Raw genomic sequence first — 20,262 nt, 5'->3', positions numbered from 1 at the left:
AATAAGGTTGCGGACGTAGACCGGTATTAATTGACTGCCATAGACGTCAGTGATAATTATGCCCACTTCCCCAAAAATATGAAAAATACTCACAACTCTCCAAGGTGTTTGAGACACACATCAAATAAAAGCTTAATTCATCATCTTTCGCATTCTGTTCAATTTCTACTTTGGGGGGGGGGGGGGGTAACTGAATACTTTTGGGAGGAAATTCCATCCAAAGATGATAATCCCTAAAAGTAGTTCTGAAGCCCATCACCATTTTGAAAGAAAGATGTCTACACGCTATTGTAAAATAGAGCAATTTTAGGGCATAATTTCATCCGAATTTCACAGAAATACGATCTCGCAGTCCTCTTCAAGGCTTCCACCCTTCTTTACCCCCCCCCCCCAAAAAAAACCCCTCAATTTCATAGCCCACAGAATGCTCTAATACCGGAGAATTTGAGGGCATGCAAATCGTGATTTGGCTGGCTTAGGCAATTCCGGGCCTATTTATTGGCCTGCACCCGTAAGCCCTTAAAACCGGATATGGATGCACCGCCACATTACTGGATTATTCGGCACATTCAGGGACTTTGTTCAATGACACAGCCACAATTATCTAGTGAAAGAGCTACTTCTGAAAAAAAAAATCACATTTCATCGTGTAAGTGGCATTTTTTCGTCGAATATAAGAAAGAGAGCGATGCTGTGATGGAGGAAAGCAACTTAACCTCGAGTTGTGCTCATCTTAGATTCTATTACACTCTCATGTTCACCTTAATGGCCCCACTTGAATTTCATCCGAAACATGCAAGGCTTTGTCAACAAGTAAGCCAAGCTAGCTTATATTTACGAGGGAAAGTGAAAGGGGAATGTTACACGCGTTTAGTTGGTGAAACTGTAAAGCGCAGTCTATACGCTTGCGCAAACTTATTGAACTCCTTCCTGAGTTGATTATCCTTCGAATGAAATACAGTAAGTTTGCGCAAGAGTCTAGATTGCGCTTAACAAAACCATTTTGTATTGATACATTTTCCCCCTGATTTGAATTCGTTTGAGCCAAATTGAACTTTCTTTTTTCTTGTTATCTTCAGGTGGAAGACGATGTTTCTGCAGCCCCTTTCCTGAAAGTATTCTACGACTTCATTTACAACAATCCCCAGTTCCTGATGACGTGGGGCCCTGTGTATTCCCGCGTGGGTGAGGTCCTGAACGAGGTGGTCAGGCGCTACAACTTGGTGCAGGTGAGGCGTAGGGGAGATTTCCGTGCCTCACACGTGAGGTATATTAAGTTGAACACCTCATCGTGCGGTTTGTGTTCAAACCAAGTCACTCCCAGTAGAGTTTAATTTTGCCTGTGTAATCTTAAAATGCTTGTGTGGTACGTCATTGATCAAGAGGTGCTATCACAGATAAGGCGACAAATTATATTAAACATTGAAGGCCTAGGCCAATTCTGAGGTTCCTTGAGGTCCCTTCTTTAATAATGCTTACTTGGAATCTTTGAGGTTCTGAGGTGCTCACTTAGAAAATTCGAAGGACCTGAATTGGGCGTGAATGGAATATTCTCACAGCCTCACAGTGAACTCGAGATATTAATGGGCAGAGGTTTGGCGCAAGCGCAAACAGGTCCATTACTATACCATTTCATTAATCGTCGATAACGAGATTAAATATTGATTAGTGTCGTCGACCCATTTTAGGACCACATTTGCACCTGTTTGGGGGGCAAATTTAGAGGCACTATAGGCGAGTATTTCATCAAAATGAAATTTATGCTCTCCCCGCGAGTTGTTCAAGGCGCGCCGATGAGATTTAATAAATGCGTGGTCTTCCACGCGTTATTTCACCGTAACAACTCTGAAATAGGAACGTAAAAGGTAAAAGGTTTAAAAGGAACGTCTCATAAATGCGCATCCTCGGAAGATTTGTTCTTGATTTCAGCAGGCCATCAAAGTAATTTGTGCCTGTTTGCCCCATCATAGGACACTGAGGAAAACTATATTTAGGACATGGAAGCTTCGGAATGGATATTTTAAGTGCTTCAAAACAGTCCATGATGAGGGTTGTGTTACACCGAACAAAGTATGGTGTTTAAGTAACACCAGCAGTGTTAATTTTTTTTCTTCATTATTGCAACACCGGCATTGTCTACGCGACAACTCTCTTAACCGTAAAACTTAACTTTTTTGTCTTTGGCCTTAAAACGTGCGTGTTCAATTCAATTGCCAACACGGAGCGTGTTTTGATTCAGATAGTTCCATCTGAATCCAGCGGTCCGTTTGCCCAAAGGACAACACCTAACCTGATTTTTTTTAAAATAAAACCACAAAAAAATACACTTCGTGTTTTTCATTTCTGATAGTCCGCACTATTAAAGTTGCTTTCCTATTAGTATCTCCACCTCCGGCCAAAGGATGACTTCTGTCCCATTAAGGTCGAAACAAAAATTTGTCTAAGTTAGATTCTGACCTGAATTGAGTAATGAAATTAATAGGACCGGCAGCTAGGTTGAGTGTTGGGTCCATTAATGGCCGCGCTTGCATCTTGATCACCATCATCGTTGGCATTGAAGACGGGTCAGCTCACTTCTTGCTAATGCACCGGTCGTTCGGTATATTACTTACGAGGGGGGTTAGAATATACATCATGTGTAACGTGGGAAACGTGCCGTTTCTCCCTCTCTGCTCCGAAGCAAGAATGATAGATGCACCTAGTTCATCGAAAGTGTGATCTATTTGTGAGACAATGCAGAACTTTCTTTCTAATTTTTTTTTTTTTTAGAAACAGTCCATTTCAACGTGGTGTCATATCTTAGTGGAATAAACTCAACATTGGTTTAAAAGAGTGTACTACTGTGGTTTCATTTGCCAAAAAATGGAAAAATCGATCCTCAAAACTTAGGCTTAAAAAGTTCTTTTCTGCTGTGCTTAGTCATTATTTTACATATTGTACCGGGTCTCACTCTTAAACCTATTGTCCTGTCTTAGTCCGTGTGTAGTTGATTAAGTTTGATCCTTTCCCAGGGAAAGGTACAAAAGCAGTGCTTCACTTTTTTTCCTCCATGTTGACATATTTTAATGTTTACACTCAATTGCATATCGTCTGTGAAGAATGTTTTGTATATACATATATTTTTCTTTGTGCATACATGAATTGTCAATTGTCACTTAGGATGTCAATGTGAAATACATTTGTAGATGTCGAATTGATTTGATTTGATTTGATTTGAAGGCATATAACGTGCCGAATTATTATTATTATACAGCTGACTTGGATTAAAGATCGTATACTGGTACTAAACACCCCATGAAATTATTCCGTTTCGTTTGCAGTTACTAAGAAGAAATTACGCAATTTACAGGATGAGTAAAAAAAAAACGAAACCCAAATGGCAGGACCAATTTTTGAATTAAGCCTTGCCTGTAGCACTTTCAAAATCCAGGATATATGAAAGACCAATCAGTGAGCTTTCTTTCAGTACAAGAATCATTCAAATCTTTTTGTACTTTTTTAACTTACGGGAATTTTGAACACAAACACCGTTTTAAAGCACTGTCCAAGGCTCACAAAAAAGGCAAGAATTCTTTCAGCAAAACGAAAACAATTCACATGCATCCTTATGAGAATTGTTTTCGTTTTGCTGAAAAAGCACTTACCTCTTTTTATTAGTGGACAGAACTTTAAAACGATGTTTGTGTTCAAAGTAACTTGAAAAGTACATGAGTGATTTGAATGATTCTTGCACCAAAAGAAAGCTTAATGATGGGCTTTCAAATCCTAGATTTTGAAAGTACTTCAGGCAAAACTTCATTCAAAAATTGGTCCTGCCATTTGGGTTTCGGTGTTTTTTTTACTTACTCTGTATAGGTGATTTCCAACGATCAGTCAATAATTGATTGATCTTTAGAAATACAGAGTGCTGTGCACGAAATTGTGTTTCGTGTTAAAAGGTTGTCCGTGGTTTTTCGCTGCTTTCTCAAAAAGTGCAATAGGCCTATCGACTGAGCTGAAACTTCAACAGGTTAAGTTTTGAACATTCTTCCTTGGATTTTGAGTGGTGTTATTATTGGAAACGAACAAAATGCACGAAAATTACAATATGATTATTTATACCTGTAAGTACGTGAACCCGAGCACGCATGCATGAGACGTGACTGTTTCAAACAATAACAACGACAATGTTATTACCAAATTTGCGTTGTCCCGAGCGCGTGCTGCTTCAAAGGTCTTATTTCTTTTCACAAGAAAGCGAAGTAGGTCTCTCTACACGGTAAATATGGACAGACTGATTTCCCCAAATAGTCTTCACTTTGCATTACCTTTGGAGAAAGATACAGCCATATTTGTTCAACCAAACTTCGATTTGGATATTGGCTTAACACAAGGCAATGGCACAGATAGTGTGATGTTTATACAGAGGCCCATGCTTGCAGTTCGTGCAAATCACAACTTTACTTGCTCACACGAACATACCAAATGCACTTGCTAGGGCCAAAAGAATATCTCTCGGTCTGTAATGCCTTTCCCTCGGGGTATATTCTGATAAGTGGATCTCCGATCGGGGTAAGTAAACGCTTTAGGAACGGCGAGTATAAAGCATGGATGCGAACGGCAAATGTCTCATAACGTGTTAATTGTGGGTACACACGTCTAATAAGGTGTGAACATTATGTTTCACTTTAACACTGATGGGATTAAGAATTGAGGGGGGATGCCCCCAAATTTTTTAACTTTTAAAATTAAGCAGCATCACGGGGTTTTTGGAAATCTGAAAATAACTTGTTTCTCTCACGAATACTGATAAAAAAATCTCATCTTCAATCAACGGTTCTGTTCTGTGTTTCAACCTCGTTTCCTTTGGAGTTGAGTGTGTTTGAAAAGTTGGTTTAAAATTCACTCCAGACGAATTCAATATCATCTGAGAACAGAAGAGAAAACCAATCAATTCGATTGAGGCGTGCAAGAAATTCTTCCTTGTTGGATAACACTTTGCCAAACGCATTTTAACCGCATTGTGTTTGTTGACTGGAACACGAGTATAGCCGTGTGTAAAAAAACAAAAAACAAATGTGATCACTAATGCCAAATGATGAAATCGTTTTGTATCTAATTTTCCCTGTAGCCTGGGCCTATAATTTGTTTCAACGATGACTTTTATATCCGTGATTGCAACTGATTTGTTGATTTTGTTTTGACATGATATTTATTTAAACTCGCGTTTGGCCAAACGCTGTGTGTCGAAGCACGTCGTGCACGGCGTGTTTCCAATTTACGACTCATTCCTCTCTGCTAAATTGCGGTTCCTCTCATATTTTATAGCAACGTTTAACACTTTTGTTTCATAAGATTTAGCACTTTCTAACATAATCATAACTCTTCGTGTTGGTCCCTGTTTCGCTTTTCGAAATCAGCTCGCACCCTGCATTTTTGTTGTTTCGTAATCAAGAACGAACAGTATTTGGCAAGCAAGTAAGACTATTTTGGAAGGACTAAGAGTATTTAGCGCGCAGTTTGGTAAGAATGGACAGTATTTGGCAGAAACGAACAGTATTTGGCAGGAACCCAGGTACTTACAGCCTCGAACGGACAGTATTTGGTTAAAACAAACTCACAGTTACTGTTATAGTAGACAATAGACATGCTGCACCGCGTGACAGCACCCGGACACTATTTAGCACCAATAGTGTCCTGCGTCTGCTGCGCATGTTCAGCGGACACTATTTCGCCACCGGACAGTTTTTGGCATGATACCGGATCGGAGGATCATTTATTTGTCCTCACCCTCTTCGGGGTTCAAAATGACCATTTCCGAGTCAAATGGACACTTGTCGGGGTCAAACTTTTGTGTCAAAACGACACTTTTCCGGATCAAATGGCCCTGATTGAAAGTGACTCAGATCAGTGTCATTTTAACCCGGTAAGAAAACGGTCATCAGGTCAGAATGTGATCCGGATCTGGGTCGAATCATGACCCGGGACTTGTTAAGAGTAAGTTCTAAGAGGGAGTCAGGTTGGCGCAGTGGTATAACTGTCCTCGCTTTCCACTGGTATATGACCCTGGTTCGATTCCGACCTGGACCACGTGGATTGGGTTTTCAGTCCTACACCTCATTCCGTGGGTTTTCCTCCCACATCTATAACTGTAATTTCTTCTCATTGTCTTCTCTCTATAGGATTCTTCAGGCTTGCGAGCTACTGTGCCAGTAGGCACATAATCATTGGTTTTATTACCAGAAAAAAATTAAACAAATAACAATAATTGATCTTGATTGCAGCTGAATTAATGGTGGTAGTACCATTGACCGATTCCACCATTATCATTGTAACCTGCCCCAGGTTTGCATCGCCCAGTTTGTCTCCGACGAGAGACACCTTGAGAAGTACCCGTTGACCGTGCAGATCTACCCGAGCTCCGGGGTCTTCAACCCCGCCAGGATTGTCCTCTTGAAACAGATGGGATGGAAGAAAGCGGCCATCATCTTCCAGAACTATAACCTGTTTCGTGCGGTAAGGAGAATAAAGGAATCGTCCCTTTGACAGTAGCAAAAACGTCGAAAGGAAAAGACCAAACTGTGTAGAGAGAAACAATTATCACTACGAAAGGACGGAACTGATAAATAAATATTGCTTAAACACAATTTCACGGGCCACTCATTAAGATGTTGGCTAAACAAAACCTAGACATTAGAAGCTGAAATGAAGTCACAGCGGCAAGATATATATTTCCACATTCTGTTCATCATAATATCTCAATTCAATATTTCTTACTTCACACCTAGGGAATGGAAGAGTTGGACAGGCTACTGAAGGAGAATGGCCTCATAACGACAACGTTGGAGGCTATCACCGGCAGCGACCCCAGCGCTAACGTAGACAACCTCCAGGTACATATTAGTATGCTTGGGAGGTGTTAAACACTATTTTTAAACAGTAGTTATCTTAAAATTATCAGCATTCAGACTCCAACCAGTCTTAAACAATAGTGTTTAATACCGACCAAGCACATGTTTATTCCCATTCATAAATACCTTTTTGGTAAGAAAAATCTTAACTTTTCTGTTCAAAAATCAAAACAAGCCAAAATTATGAATTCCCAACGATTTTGTTCAACAACTTAACTTCACGTTTTTCGAAAACCCCTCATACATTTTCCGATACATTCGTTTTAAATGTACAACCTTTTTCCGATGTGTTATTTTTTTTTAAGTCTAAAACTCCCACCTCTGGGTCTGCTTGATTGCCATTCCAAATATATTGATGGGCTCGGGTTGTGAAAACCGAGTTGGGTCCAATTATTTTTTCTTTTCGATTGTCGGGTATATACGACGACACGAGGGATTGTTTCCGTTCCATTACGCACGAGTTGCGATTATCGGAGTCACGGACGCATCCCGGGCACGAGTTAATATCCGTATCCTTTCTTTCCATTATTTTTGCAAGTAGGCCTAGGCCTATTGACCACGGTAATATACTGCGCTAAAGCCCATATCAATATAATAACATAACCTCTCGCTTCAACTACATGTATTTTAATAACTGTACACTCGTTTGCCACACAAATTTACGCTTTCTCGTTATGTAGTGACAAAAGGGGTATTACCACCCATTAATTATACTTTCAGTAGTACATAATTTATTGGTGGAATAAGTAATAGATGTTCCCCTCCCCGCAATTACAGAAACACGACGCCAGGATTATTTTCGGCAGTTTCTACCAGGAAATGGCGACTCGAGTATTTTGTGAGGTAAGCGAATGAACAGGCGTCAAAGGCGATTCTATCAACAGTCATTATGTGCAGTACCTACTGCTATAATCGGATCGGAACCGGCCAACAGATCTCAGTGAACTCGGTGGTCGTGTTGTTAAGACATCTGCACTTTTAAGCAGGAAAGTGGTTGACTGCCATCCAGATCAAATGTCTGCCTCGAATGCACTCGGATCCATGTGTGGGGGCTACCCCCCCCCCCCCTCAAAAAAAATTCCGTTAACTCCCAGAATAATGACATCACTCATTATTGACGTAATGGTCCAGTGGTTACGGTGTTTGACTCATGCACGGTGGTGCGTGGGTTCGAATCCTGCCAGGAACATGGTGTTTGTGCCCTTGGGTAAGACACTTAACTACAATTGCCTCTCTCCACCCAGGAGTATAAATGGGTACCTGTGAGGGTCGAGGACCGATTGAGCGCTGATATTGGCTGCCGCGTGGTCCCATGGCCTGATGAACGGGGGAATAATTGTAAAGCGCTTTGAGATTGTTGATACGATGGAAAGCGCTATATAAGCATTACGATTATTATTATTGCAAATCTTCAGCTAGCTGTTGCTTCAGGATTTCGGTCTTTTTTTAATGGATTGATTGCATCGCCTCCCCCACCTCCCCTCCCCCGAAAGATATTGGACCTCAACATACCCCTTTTGGAAACTTCTGTATCCGCCGTTGCCTGTAAACCAATCCGAGCACGCTATCAATTCTATCACGGAGTCCCCCTTAAATGGCGAAAGCATTGTGCTTGCTATTGTTCAGATAATCCGCAACAGAGCAGTTGCTTTGTAGAATAGCGTGCATAATGGTTGCTCCATTGAAAGGGCTCGAAGGTGTATTCCCACAGTACTCTGAACATAACATTCGATGTGAATTACACGAATGCCGTATCAAACGTGAATTTCACTCTACTCAGATTTCGACTCGACTCCGTCTTTCTTTCTCACCCACCAGGCGTACCGGAAGGGCTACTACGGGCCCAAGTACGTCTGGATCCTGCTGGGGTGGTACAGCCCCGTCCGCTGGTGGGTGCAGGAGATCGAGAAGTTCAAAGCTAGTGGCGTGGACATTTGCACGGTGGAAGAGGTAGAGAAGGTGGTCATGGGTTCGCTCAGCATCAGGGGATTCGAGATACAGCAGGACATGTCCCTTATTAACTTCAATGGCGTGGTGCGTATGTTTAAAAATAATTTGCCATTCTGTAAATTTGGGTTCAACTATTTTCCTGTTCCTGTTGCATCTGACATCTATGATTTTATAATTCTGATGCTCTCCTTGATGCAGTCCACCAAAAGTGTAAAGTTTAAATTTACACCAAAAGTGTATAGACTTAACACCTTTTACGAGTTAACCTTAGCGGCATCGGAGATACACCTTCACACCAGTTGCCAAACACATACACACCCATACTTGTTTCACATGACTAGTGTGGACTTTCCATTGCTTTCGTGTAGTTAAGAAAAACCAGTGAAAAAACTCATTTTTCTCAAACTGTGAAAACTCTTTCAACCCAATTTTTTTTCTATGATTCCCTTTAGTGTTTCTCTTCATTCTGCTACAGATAAACCTAACCCAAAAATGCCTCTAAACCTGTTTTCCAGAAATGGGGAAACACTGTGTGGACGTGGGGTAAGTCCACACAACGTCGGTGCTACCTACATTATGTGGACGTCTTTTGTTCGGAAGTCCACACTGCGTATGTAAGACAAACTCACACTAGCACGTGTGACTAATGAAGATTTAACACCTTCACTTATTATGTCGTTACACCCCCCCCCTTACAGCGCCCTCTAGAGAAGCACCTAGGATACTACGCCTTCTTGCAGGATCAGCTGCTGACGGCCGGCGCCTGCGACTCGTACGGCTACGACCAGATCGTGACCATCGCCTTGGCCCTGAACGCCTCCATCCAGACCCTCGCCCAGATGGACCCACCGCGCCGGCTGGAGGACTTCACCTACGGCGACGCCGAAATGGCCCAAGTGTTCAGGGAGCATACACGGTCGGTGGACTTCGTCGGACTCACGGTAAGTTGGGAATTCGTTTTAATGACACTCGAGGGGAACAAGTGTCCTCCCCGCCATTCGCTATAATATGAATAAAACATTATGAATAAAACGGTTATTGGACATATAGCTTCATTATACGTGTGGGCACCATTGTCTGCTATACAGGGTGGTTCAAAATATAGGAAATCCTCTTTTGACAGCAATTTTCACGTATTTTTACAACTTATTTGAAACTTTTTATTAAAGTACTGACCTTTAAGCATGAGTGACAAAAAAATGGTTGCAATTGCAATTTGTATCTGAGCTATGGCAGTTTGAACATTTCATGTGCGAAACCTGTTTGTCCACGGAGGCATACTCTCAACACAAAATGCACCAATGCATGCTTGAACATTACCGTTTGAAAAGACTGCGCTAACAATGAAGCCCATTTTTAATATTTGAAAGGGTAACCACCGTGACATTTGATAGTTATATAATGTTTTGCAACAATGAACTTGAGCCTACAGTATAGATGATCTTAACACTGACACGAATAAACGTGAGGTCTCGGTCTCGGACCTTGAGGTCTTGGTCTTGTTCTTGGTCTCGGACACTTGTGGTCCCGACTCCAACACTGTTAAACAGTACGGTGTAGTGATGGAGGTCTCGATGCCAGTCTCAGTCTCGAGACCGGTCTCGAGACCTCTTTCTCTCGGTCTTAGTCTCGGTCTTGGCCCTTGAGGTCTCGGTTTCAGACCTTGAGGTCTCGGTCTTGGTCTTGGTCTCGGTCTTGGTCTCGGACACTGTGTTCTCGACTCCAACGCTGTTAAACAGTACAGTGCAGTGATGGAGGTCTCGATGCCAGTCTCAGATTCGAGACCAGTCTCGAGACCTCTTTTTCTCGGTCTTAGTCTCGGTCTTGGCCCGTGAGGTCTCGGTTTCAGACCTTGAGGTCTCGGGGTTGGTCTTGGACTCGGTCTTTGGTCTCGGACAGGGTTCTCGACTCCAACACTGTTAAATAGTACAGTGCTGTGATGGAAGTCTCGAGACCGGTCTCGGTCTTGATACCACTTTTTCTCGGTCTCTATCTCGCTTTCCGTCTCGGACCTTGAGGTCTCGGTCTTGGTCTTGGTCTTGGTCTTGGTCTTGGTCTCGGCCACTCTGCTCTCGACTCCATCACTGCATGGTATAGATCTAGTGCTGTCGTCTGGGAGTTATCCGTGACGGCAGTAAAACATGATGTATGAAAAGACTTCCGGTGAATAGCCATTCAGAAATTTCCCTTATCTTGTTGCGCACGATACATTATCTCATTACTGAGCACGATACACGAGACTGTAACAGTGTGCCATCTAGGGACGATGTGGTCTGCTGCTGATCAAATTTAGTCCAAATTAGGCTTCATTGATTTACCCATGGGAACATGCAATAATGGAAAGGGCATAATGAGATTTCCTATAGATTTCCTCATCATGTTTACCGCCTTCAATCATGACATTGTTTTCTGAATATTCCCATTGGGTTTTCATAATTAATATGGTATCGGCCTTATTAGATTGACAAGTGCAGCGTACTATCGGCCAGTCATTAAAGCGCTATCAAGCAGCAGTGCACGTGGACATTGCAGAGTTTTTATTTTTCGTAGAATCAGTTTGATAAGGAATGTTAGGGATGCGAAGAGTGCAGGTCGCTCTACTATAAACCTTTTGGCCTATTAATTATCTTGCTGATTGTAGTTCCCTTTACCTCGCTGTTGGTATAAACTATTGTTTAGTAAAACGCGCACAGGCATCTAGCAACGGCTTCATCTTACGACTGATGAGCCAATGATTTTTATAGTCTTGTCTTCAGTCTTATATCAGCCATCAGCATGCATACTCCGGCACGTGACGCCATTGGAAAACGTTGCTGCGAAAGTTACTTCCACTGTCTTGTATTTTGATAACGCACATTTTGTTGTGTTGGAGTAAAATGATGTATCAGCGCTCAGTATTACTTCACGTTTGGGACAGCATTGTGAACTGAAAATGAAATCGGGAATTCTCTCAAACATTATGCTTGCAATAACCATCCCTTAAGCTGTGTTGAGGCCCATAACAGAAAATTGTGAAGCAACCGGGTAAAGCAGCTGATTTCTCGGAGTGACGCTTTGCAACTGACTTCTTCAAATAACTCCCGCCATTTTTACAGCTACGCAAAATCAATTTGAATTGTGCGTAGCTCAGATCTCGCATAGCCGCGCGATATTGGTCGAGTAAAAAATACTCGTGACAAATGAACAAGATGATGCATTCGAATGTTCCAAATTGATTCTTTTTTTTCCCCAATACATCTTTTAATAACACCAGCCCTCCACATCAGCCATGTACTGATGCCAATGCTGATTTTGGTCACTCATTAAAGAATACATTCTGGGACAGTTTTACATCGATTTATCAACATTCACTTTGATATAACCGGAAGGGGATCTATTATGAGATTCACGCAATTGTTTTCTTTTTTAAAAAACCCGATGGCAGTTGTTAAAAAAATGTGTTCCTAAAAAGGTGCAGATCTGTCAAAAGGCCCAGAATTGCCTACGCGAGCCAAATCACAATTTGTATGCCCTCAAATTCTCAGGAATTAGAGCATTTTGAGGGCCGTGAATTTGAGGATTTGTAAAAAAGAGAAGAGGACTGCAAGCTCATATTTCTGTGAAATCTGGATGAAATTAGGCCCTAAAATGGTTCTATTTTGCAATGGGGCGTTGGCGTCCATTTTTAAAATGGCGATGGGCTTCAGGACTGCTGTTGGGGCTGATCATCTTGGGATGGAATTTTCCCCCAAAAGTCATCAGTTAACCCCCCCCCCCCCAACAAACAAAATGAACAGAAAATGGAAGATGGTGAAATGAGCTTTAATTTGATGGGTGTCTCCAACATTTTGGAGAGTTGTGAGTAGTAAAATCATGTTTGGAAGTACGCGTAATTACCATGGGGTCTATCGTCTGTGGGAGTCGATTTTTTCGGGTCTGCACCCATAAAATCCAGACGTTAATAAAGCCAAGCTATTCAAGGGGCTTCGGTGAGTGTTAACATATCGTTGTCTCGTTTCAAAAAGCCCCACTCGTGTCAATGACACATGCGTCGCAAACCCTTCACAAATCTTCCAAATGCATTGGCTTGGCCGGACCGTCCAGTTGCTCAAGTATTTCAGTCCATTAAGGACGCAACCGTGTTTTTCTTGAGTGGCTTCGGTTTATCCTCTGAGCCAGGATCCGTCAAAATGTGAGTGTCGCGTGAAGGATTTTCAGCACGAGCTCTCGCCGCTGGCCATGCAGTTATTTTTTCAAGTGCAAACTCGACTCTTATTCGAGTCCGATGTCATTGGCTAGATTGTCACAATTTTTGAGCCAGGGAGGGATTTTGTTATGGAATAGAATATGTACCACTTTAATGACTTAAGTGATTTCAACTTGCGTAAGCTTTCGCAGCAACAACTACTTCAATTCAATGATGGAAGAGGTTACATCTGATAAGTGGATGCAAGTGTCAACCTTGAAGAGTGCCGCAGGTATATTCTGAACCTGTTTCTTTCTGACTAACACGACTGTCAACAACTTGGTTTATGTTTTTTTATGCTAGGTCCAGCGATCATGCATCAGATGAAAATATAAAGATTAAGATATGTTTTGCATTAATAATATAGTCGAAGGATACACCAAATCAATTGTTGTGATTCGTGTAATTGTACTCTGACGGTTTGCCGTCAAAGAGCGTTTAATAGTAGGCCTTCAAAGACAAATTGAGTTTATGGTTCTGTGGTGCCCTCAGTGGTTTGCATTTAGGCACGTAAGACAAGCGTTGGCGTGCCCAATTGAAGATAATCCCAGAAATAAAACATATTTGCCCTGACCAAATATTGGTCTTATGTTAGCTTCGTTTTTTATTCAGGGACGGGTGGCATTTGACGAGTACGGAGCTAGGGAGAGCGACGCTGTGGTCCAACAAATACGAGGTGAGGTAACCTCAGCCTCGGCCTCGACGCTTCAGGAGCTAGCGGGCCTACTTTATGCATCCTTGGACAACTGACAAATTAAACTTTGAATTCAGTTTGTGTGCTTTGTAATTCTATTTTCAATCTAGAACATAACGACGTACAGCTTCAATATAAGTCCAAACAAAGACTTCTTATACTTTATTGTGAAATTGTTCTGTATTCAAGAATAGTTGCAAATGTTCTAATACTTTTTATTATCCTCCCAGATGTTCCCGGCACCATCAAGCAAATTTTCACGTACGACGGATCGACGGAGAATGTGAAACCCATCTCGGAATTCGTTTGGGAAGGTAACATGAATTGTCTTTAAAAAATATATGCGGACTTTTACCAATGATCAGAATTTCACGGCGCTGCTAAGCACAAAAATTTGCTTAGCACAAAAAAGTCTGGCTTATAAAAGCAGGTTACTAGCCAAAACTCCATGTGATGTATATTGCTCGTGATTAGTATTCAGCTGTTTGCTTGCTTAGCATGAAAATCACGTGGAGTTTTGGCTGATAACTTGCTTTTATAAGCAACATTTTTTTGTGCTAAGCAGCTTAGCAGCGCCATGAAATTGGGCCTGTGAAATTGCAATCAAGACGGTCTTAAAGAAAAACCGAATCTGCTCTCTCAGATCATAGAGCAACAGGAAGCTTGTTCCATGGATTCGGGCACCTACTTGGAGGAAATTATCACCCATCTTCTGAGCTCCCTCTTTGTAATTGCAACGAGCTGCTATCGTCTCCGGAGGAAGTTTTTGTTTTTATCCCTTTGGGTGTAACCGCTAGCCTCGGTATATTTCATCACTGCCTGCACACTTTGCAGTCATGATTGTTAAGCCGTGTCCGCATCAGTTGGCTACGGCCGGAAAACTACACGAGCGGCTATAGGTCTTATTCACGAGTCGGCGATATTAAATTGAAAGCGAGGTCAAATCTTTGTTTTTGGAACTTGCGAAGAGAAATGAAAGTAATGACATAAAGTTAATTACAAATTAATACCGGGCTGCTCTGATGAATAATTTCAATGTTGTGATTAACCAAGTCTTTTTTTTTAAAGCCACATTAAAAATAAATGAAAGGGAGGCTAGAATGAATAAATAGTCTGGCACCATCTCATTCAACAGTTCACAATTTTTACAATGCATTCAGGCAGGGAACACGACCAAAATGGCTTCTTGGTGAATAAGGTCCATATAAGCGACTGCAGCCCCTTCCCGTAGACGCGTGTGTTACCTATATAGACTTTATTCACCAGTCGGCCATGTTAAATTGAAAGCGAGGTCAACACTTCATTTTTGGAACTTGCGAGTAGAAATGAAAGCAATGACATAACAGTTATTAATACCAGAGTGCTTTGATGAATAATTTAAAATTTAATAATTTAAAATTTAAAATGTTTTAATCCACATTTAAAAAAATGAAAGTGAGGCGTGGCTCGCACTCCAATCATAAAATAGTCTGGCACCATCCCATTCATCAGTTTACAATTTGTAAAATTGTTTCAGGGAACACGATCGAAAATGGCTTCATAATGAATAAGGCCTATCGCAAAGAAACTCGGACGCTGCCTTACTCTTCATTTTTGTCCACAACAGGTGGTTTCCGGCCCGTAGACGGACCGACGTTCACTAAGACTCACCTGCAGATCGAGCAGAGCATCAAGATTGTCGTCTTCGTCTTATCCGGCCTCGGCATGGCTCTTTCATTGGTGTTCCTCAGCTGTAATACTTACTTTAAAAACCGCAGGTAAGGCTCCACGGTACGAATAAAAAGGCTGAATAAAACTTACAAAAAGTACTGGCAACTCTTTTCGGATGATGTGGCTTTCTTTTAACTTACCGATTTCTTGGGCTGTTTACATCTCCTTTCTATTCTTTTGACATGTTTGTTCACCATCAAGTCGGCTTGTATCGACAGTCTTTGGCCACAATGCTGTGCCTTTATTTGAAAATTATTTCAGTTTAATTCTTATCTTTGGAATGAACAATTTTACTTGGGGCATGCCGAAACTTTTGGAAGGTGGTCCTTTTTAAAATGATTCCAAGTGCCTTGTATATACATTAGAAGATAATTATATTCATCACTGTTATTTGTCGCGCTGGAACTGGTAGGAGAGCCCAACTTAGTTTTTTTCCTACCAATTTGGAAAGGTAAACTCGAGCAACCACAGAAAACAAATTACGGCGAATGAATAAATGAAATATTGTACGACAAAATATTGATGGAACAGTCGCGCCAACCAACGGTTCATTGAGATAAATGATGATCTCATTACGACATCTGATGACACTCGACGGGAACCGACACTAATGAGTGAATTTTTCACAATCTGATGAGTTCTTCGAGATTAGGGGTGACGTATATCACTCAATCTGTCATGCATCGGTGGACCTATCCAATAACCTCTACCAAACACACTATTCATTTTTTTTCCCCAAGTACTCCGTGTAACCAATAGTTTGATCAAAGTTGTCGGTATTTGACCGGGGCACTGCGACATTTCAGACCGGGCGGCAGCGCGGCTTGCACCGGTATGATGTGGCCGCGAGATCGCATCCACGCCGCAACCTCGTCCTTGCTGCTCACATTCGCCGAGAGAGATCAATCTTACGCGATTCTTGTAACAAACAAAAAAGAAAGCTAACCGCCGTTCGACTTTATTGGTCGTTTCTAGCCAAGCAAGGACTAGTTAACAGCTGCCTCGTTGTTCAGGATCGAACGTTTCTTCCGAGTACCAAGTTCTGCAAACAACCAACCAATGAGCTGAGCGAAAAAGGGATATAGGTCTCCTTTCTGAAGAGTGGGAAATAAAAAAATAAAAAAATTATGAAAGGTTCAGCCTTTTGTCTGGATCCAGCTTAGTTTATGTATTAATTTTGGCGTTCACTTTTTGACAGTGTAGGGCAACATGCGTCACAGTTCGTACCAGGGCACTTCATAATTAAAAAGAAAAATTTTGATAAGTAAGATTTAATTATTAAACTGTTGCCGAAAGGGTTGTAAAGTTTTCTGTTTTTCGTGTACTTTTGTAACTTGCATTAGGACATTGACTCTGCGTTTTCTCTCAAGTTCCTAGTATCGATTCCCGAAATCGATACCATGCACTCAGTCTTTGACAAAGTCCAAGAAGCCGCGCCTCAAAATCTGCAAGAAGAAGAAAGATAATTTAATTTCCAGCGATCCACAGGACCAGATACGGGGCTCTCAGAACTCACGATTCGATCACAGACTGCGATTACTTTAATTAAACCAACCGCAGAGTACAGAAGAATCGATACTACAAAAGATGTTGCGGTTTCACCTTGAGAAATTACCGACGAAACGAAATCATTACGCTTGAGCGATCAGTCTGGATCGATACCAATATCAAATCACTTCGGTATCGATTCTGTCATAACCCAAGGCCAGAAGCGTCCATGTAACCAAGCACAAATCTCATCCCTCATGATTCATCAGGTGCCATTTACTTTCAATATTTCAAAAAACAGCGGTTGCTTTCATCTTTAAAAGAGTTACTCAAAAGATTATGATCATTGACTCAAAAGAGATTAAATCTCTCTTTCCTTACATTGTGCTGCACCTGCACGTTGGTAGTATGTGCTCACTAAACCAAATAGTAATCCTAACCAACTCGATTTGTTCTTATTGAAATGTTGACCACTGATGAACGGGAAATTCGTAAGAGATAGAGGAGATGAACAAGAGCGTGGACCACGGGCGACCGAGTGGGTACCCGAGGCCGCGGCCGATTCACCCGGCCGGTAATTGGTCGTTCGCCCGGCCAGAATAATAACCACCGGAATCGCGTCAAGTGTCCGCTGGTGATATCAAGTGGGCAAAAAAACCCACAGCAGATAGCAACAATGATTGAATTGAATTATTTCTTTTTGACTCGGGAGAGAGACGAGAGAGGGTGCAATTTATTTTGACCCTTATCAGACCTAATGGAAAGAGACGTGGGAAATGCGATCAGCCTTCGCCAGATGGATAAATTGACGGAGAAAAACCGGGACTGGAGTTCACTTAAATTGCGATGATTGAAATCTTGACATAATTTGTCAGATCGAGCCATATTCATTTTCCCAATGCGACAGGAAAGTTGAATCTCGTTTGCTTTGCTGACTATCTCTTAACTATTTTTTCCCTCATACTGTCTTTCCATAATTTGTGTCAATTTGTGTTGCCGTAAAGGGCACGGATACTACCTGCGTATGTTTGGAGTATTAAATAACCTGAAAGATTCTATCTTCTTCTGTTTTGAAATCGGGAAAGGGGTTTAGAAAACTGCAGAACGACGTCACGGCAAACTTTAGCGAATCAAAATATTTACCCAAGTGTCCTCCGCCACAAAGCCTATAAACAGAAATGTTTTCTAGGCAAATTAAGCGATGCTATGTCTGTTAAGTATTCGATCTGACAGGGGGCGAGGGCAAGCCTGTCGACCGGGGCTTGACAGCCGGAGGGCACATTAGGCCAGAACAACACCTGAGAGGGAGTTCAGAAATCAACGCTGACAAGCGTTATTTCTGCCAACGAAACGCGCTTATAACAAACGAAAAAAACGTTTGTAATTGCGTTTGCTGCAGCCGGTTGGAATTGTAACAGTCAATTGATTGACTTGACGGCAATGCCCAGACTTACTCATTTCAAGATGTACTTTTTGGGAGGGGAAGTTTGAGCAGCTAGGGGAGTTTCATACAACGTTGGCTGTTGTTTAGAAAGAAAGGAGAATTTCTTATACAATTCTTAAATGACAATTCCCAATTGTTCTATAAAATCAAAATCGCTATTATTTTTTTGAAACCAACCAATTGAGTATATAAACCAACCACTGCTTAAACCACGTAAAACTCGTGAATCCTTGTTCTCTTCTTTTCTCTTTTTTTCATTTTTGAAAGGGCAAGTATCGAGTGAAAATTATTTTCACCTAAAAAACACCGAAAAACTGTTAATACCGTGACGTAAACAATAACATTGAGTTGGTCCACGTTCAATACGCCTTAGAAGTGGTTACGTCATACGCCACCGCGGGCACGCGTTGCCGAGTCGACTACATGCGTTCTGGCCTTATGTAGCAGTGCAAATAGTCTGAGTATCACCCGTTATCCACGGAGCCAAAATTAATCCCGGAGAACGTCTGTCCCATTTTTCGGTATTACTTATTCTTCTTAATGTCTGTAAAATCTCAACTGGAATGTGTTCACCTAAATCGCTCATGAAGAATGTACGGTAAAAATGGCGGACGGGACATTGTGTGGAACGGTCGCTATTGTAGACGACCTCGCGTGACGTCACTCTGCAATTTAACATTGTTATCCCCTGCCGAGAACAGTTGCGACAATGAAAAGATTGTTTTCCCTCTTTAAAAGAATAACCTCGAGGCTGTCAAAATGTTGAAATTGGGTCATGAACAATTAAAGACAAGTGCATTGGATACAGTCAACTTAAAATGATCTCTAGAACACACAATCTAAGATGTTTCATTCCAATCACTCGAGCATTAAAACGTTCTTCCCCTCTCAAAGACTCTCAAATTAATGTCCTGTCAAAATATCAAAACTGGGTCATGAACAAGTAAGACACAATATCGGTCTTTTTTTTTAATACGCAATCTAAGATTGTTTCCCTTTCCAACGGGTTATTGAATGGGGGTCTTCTCTTGAACCAATCAAACAACGGCTATTCTTTGTTTTCTCTGCCAGTGCCATCAAGATATCCAGCCCGCAGCTGAACAACATGATAGCGCTGGGCAGCATCCTCCTGTACGCCTCCACCTTCCTGTTTGCACTCAAGATGGAGGTGAAACAGGGAGACTTTAACGGCCGGATCTACTGTCAGGTAAAATTGATTAAATCGTACCCCGGGCAGGAAAACATTATGTGGGTTTGGTGTTCCTTGACTGATTTGCTGATCGCAAAACGCGACAGTCGGTGTTGCGTGTATGTTAAAGGTATGTAGACTAGGCAACATCATTAATTTGTGCATTTTTTTTCGTTTGAAGCAGCAGAAATGCTCAAAATCTAAAGAAGGGTGCTTAACAACTGACCCGATGGGGTTTCGGCTCAGTGAATGCTGTATATACTCCGAGAAAAACAATATTCTAGGATCTTGTTTTTAATTCAAAATTTGCCTGTTCATGTTTAAACTGCGCCCGAAATCAGCGTCTGGGACACGTTCTTATTCAGCCGATTGCAACTACACGGTGTCACGCACTGAACTGACTAATAATAGCAACCGCGCGCGCGTGTGCGTCGTGTCAACGCTTGCGCACACACATTCACGGCTTCGCCGAATTAAACACGAACTACTAACGGAAATTTCCAAAAAAATGAGTCTAAAAACGCATCCTTGGAAATGACCTTCTTTTAATGTTTTCTTCAAAATGACAGCTTGCCAGAAAGAATAACTTCACAGGGAGTTTAGTCCCCTCACTATCTTTAAACCAAGTATGCTTTTCAACAATAATTTGGTCAGTTACTTTTTGGATAGCTG

General features: G+C 41.6%; 1 protein-coding gene across 2 annotated transcripts in view; it reads left to right on the top strand.

Moving 5' to 3' along the window:
* LOC119734450 (gamma-aminobutyric acid type B receptor subunit 2-like) overlaps positions 1-20,262 on the top strand; it is a 76,250-nt gene that overhangs the window by 31,905 nt on the left and 24,083 nt on the right. For both annotated transcript variants that reach the window (XM_038207955.1, XM_038207954.1), the window contains exons 3-12: positions 1,080-1,229; positions 6,325-6,495; positions 6,768-6,872; positions 7,668-7,733; positions 8,709-8,924; positions 9,539-9,781; positions 13,678-13,741; positions 13,990-14,073; positions 15,366-15,516; positions 19,473-19,608. In XM_038207955.1, the coding sequence (XP_038063883.1) occupies positions 1,080-1,229; positions 6,325-6,495; positions 6,768-6,872; positions 7,668-7,733; positions 8,709-8,924; positions 9,539-9,781; positions 13,678-13,741; positions 13,990-14,073; positions 15,366-15,516; positions 19,473-19,608 (1,386 nt within the window). The remainder of the gene's footprint in view (positions 1-1,079; positions 1,230-6,324; positions 6,496-6,767; positions 6,873-7,667; positions 7,734-8,708; positions 8,925-9,538; positions 9,782-13,677; positions 13,742-13,989; positions 14,074-15,365; positions 15,517-19,472; positions 19,609-20,262) is intronic.

Source organism: Patiria miniata, unplaced genomic scaffold (genome assembly GCF_015706575.1).
Source record: "Patiria miniata isolate m_02_andy unplaced genomic scaffold, ASM1570657v1 HiC_scaffold_27, whole genome shotgun sequence".
NCBI lineage: Eukaryota > Metazoa > Echinodermata > Asteroidea > Valvatida > Asterinidae > Patiria > Patiria miniata.
The sequence above is the reverse complement of the archived record's forward strand: the minus strand, read 5'-3'. Positions and strand labels throughout refer to the sequence as shown.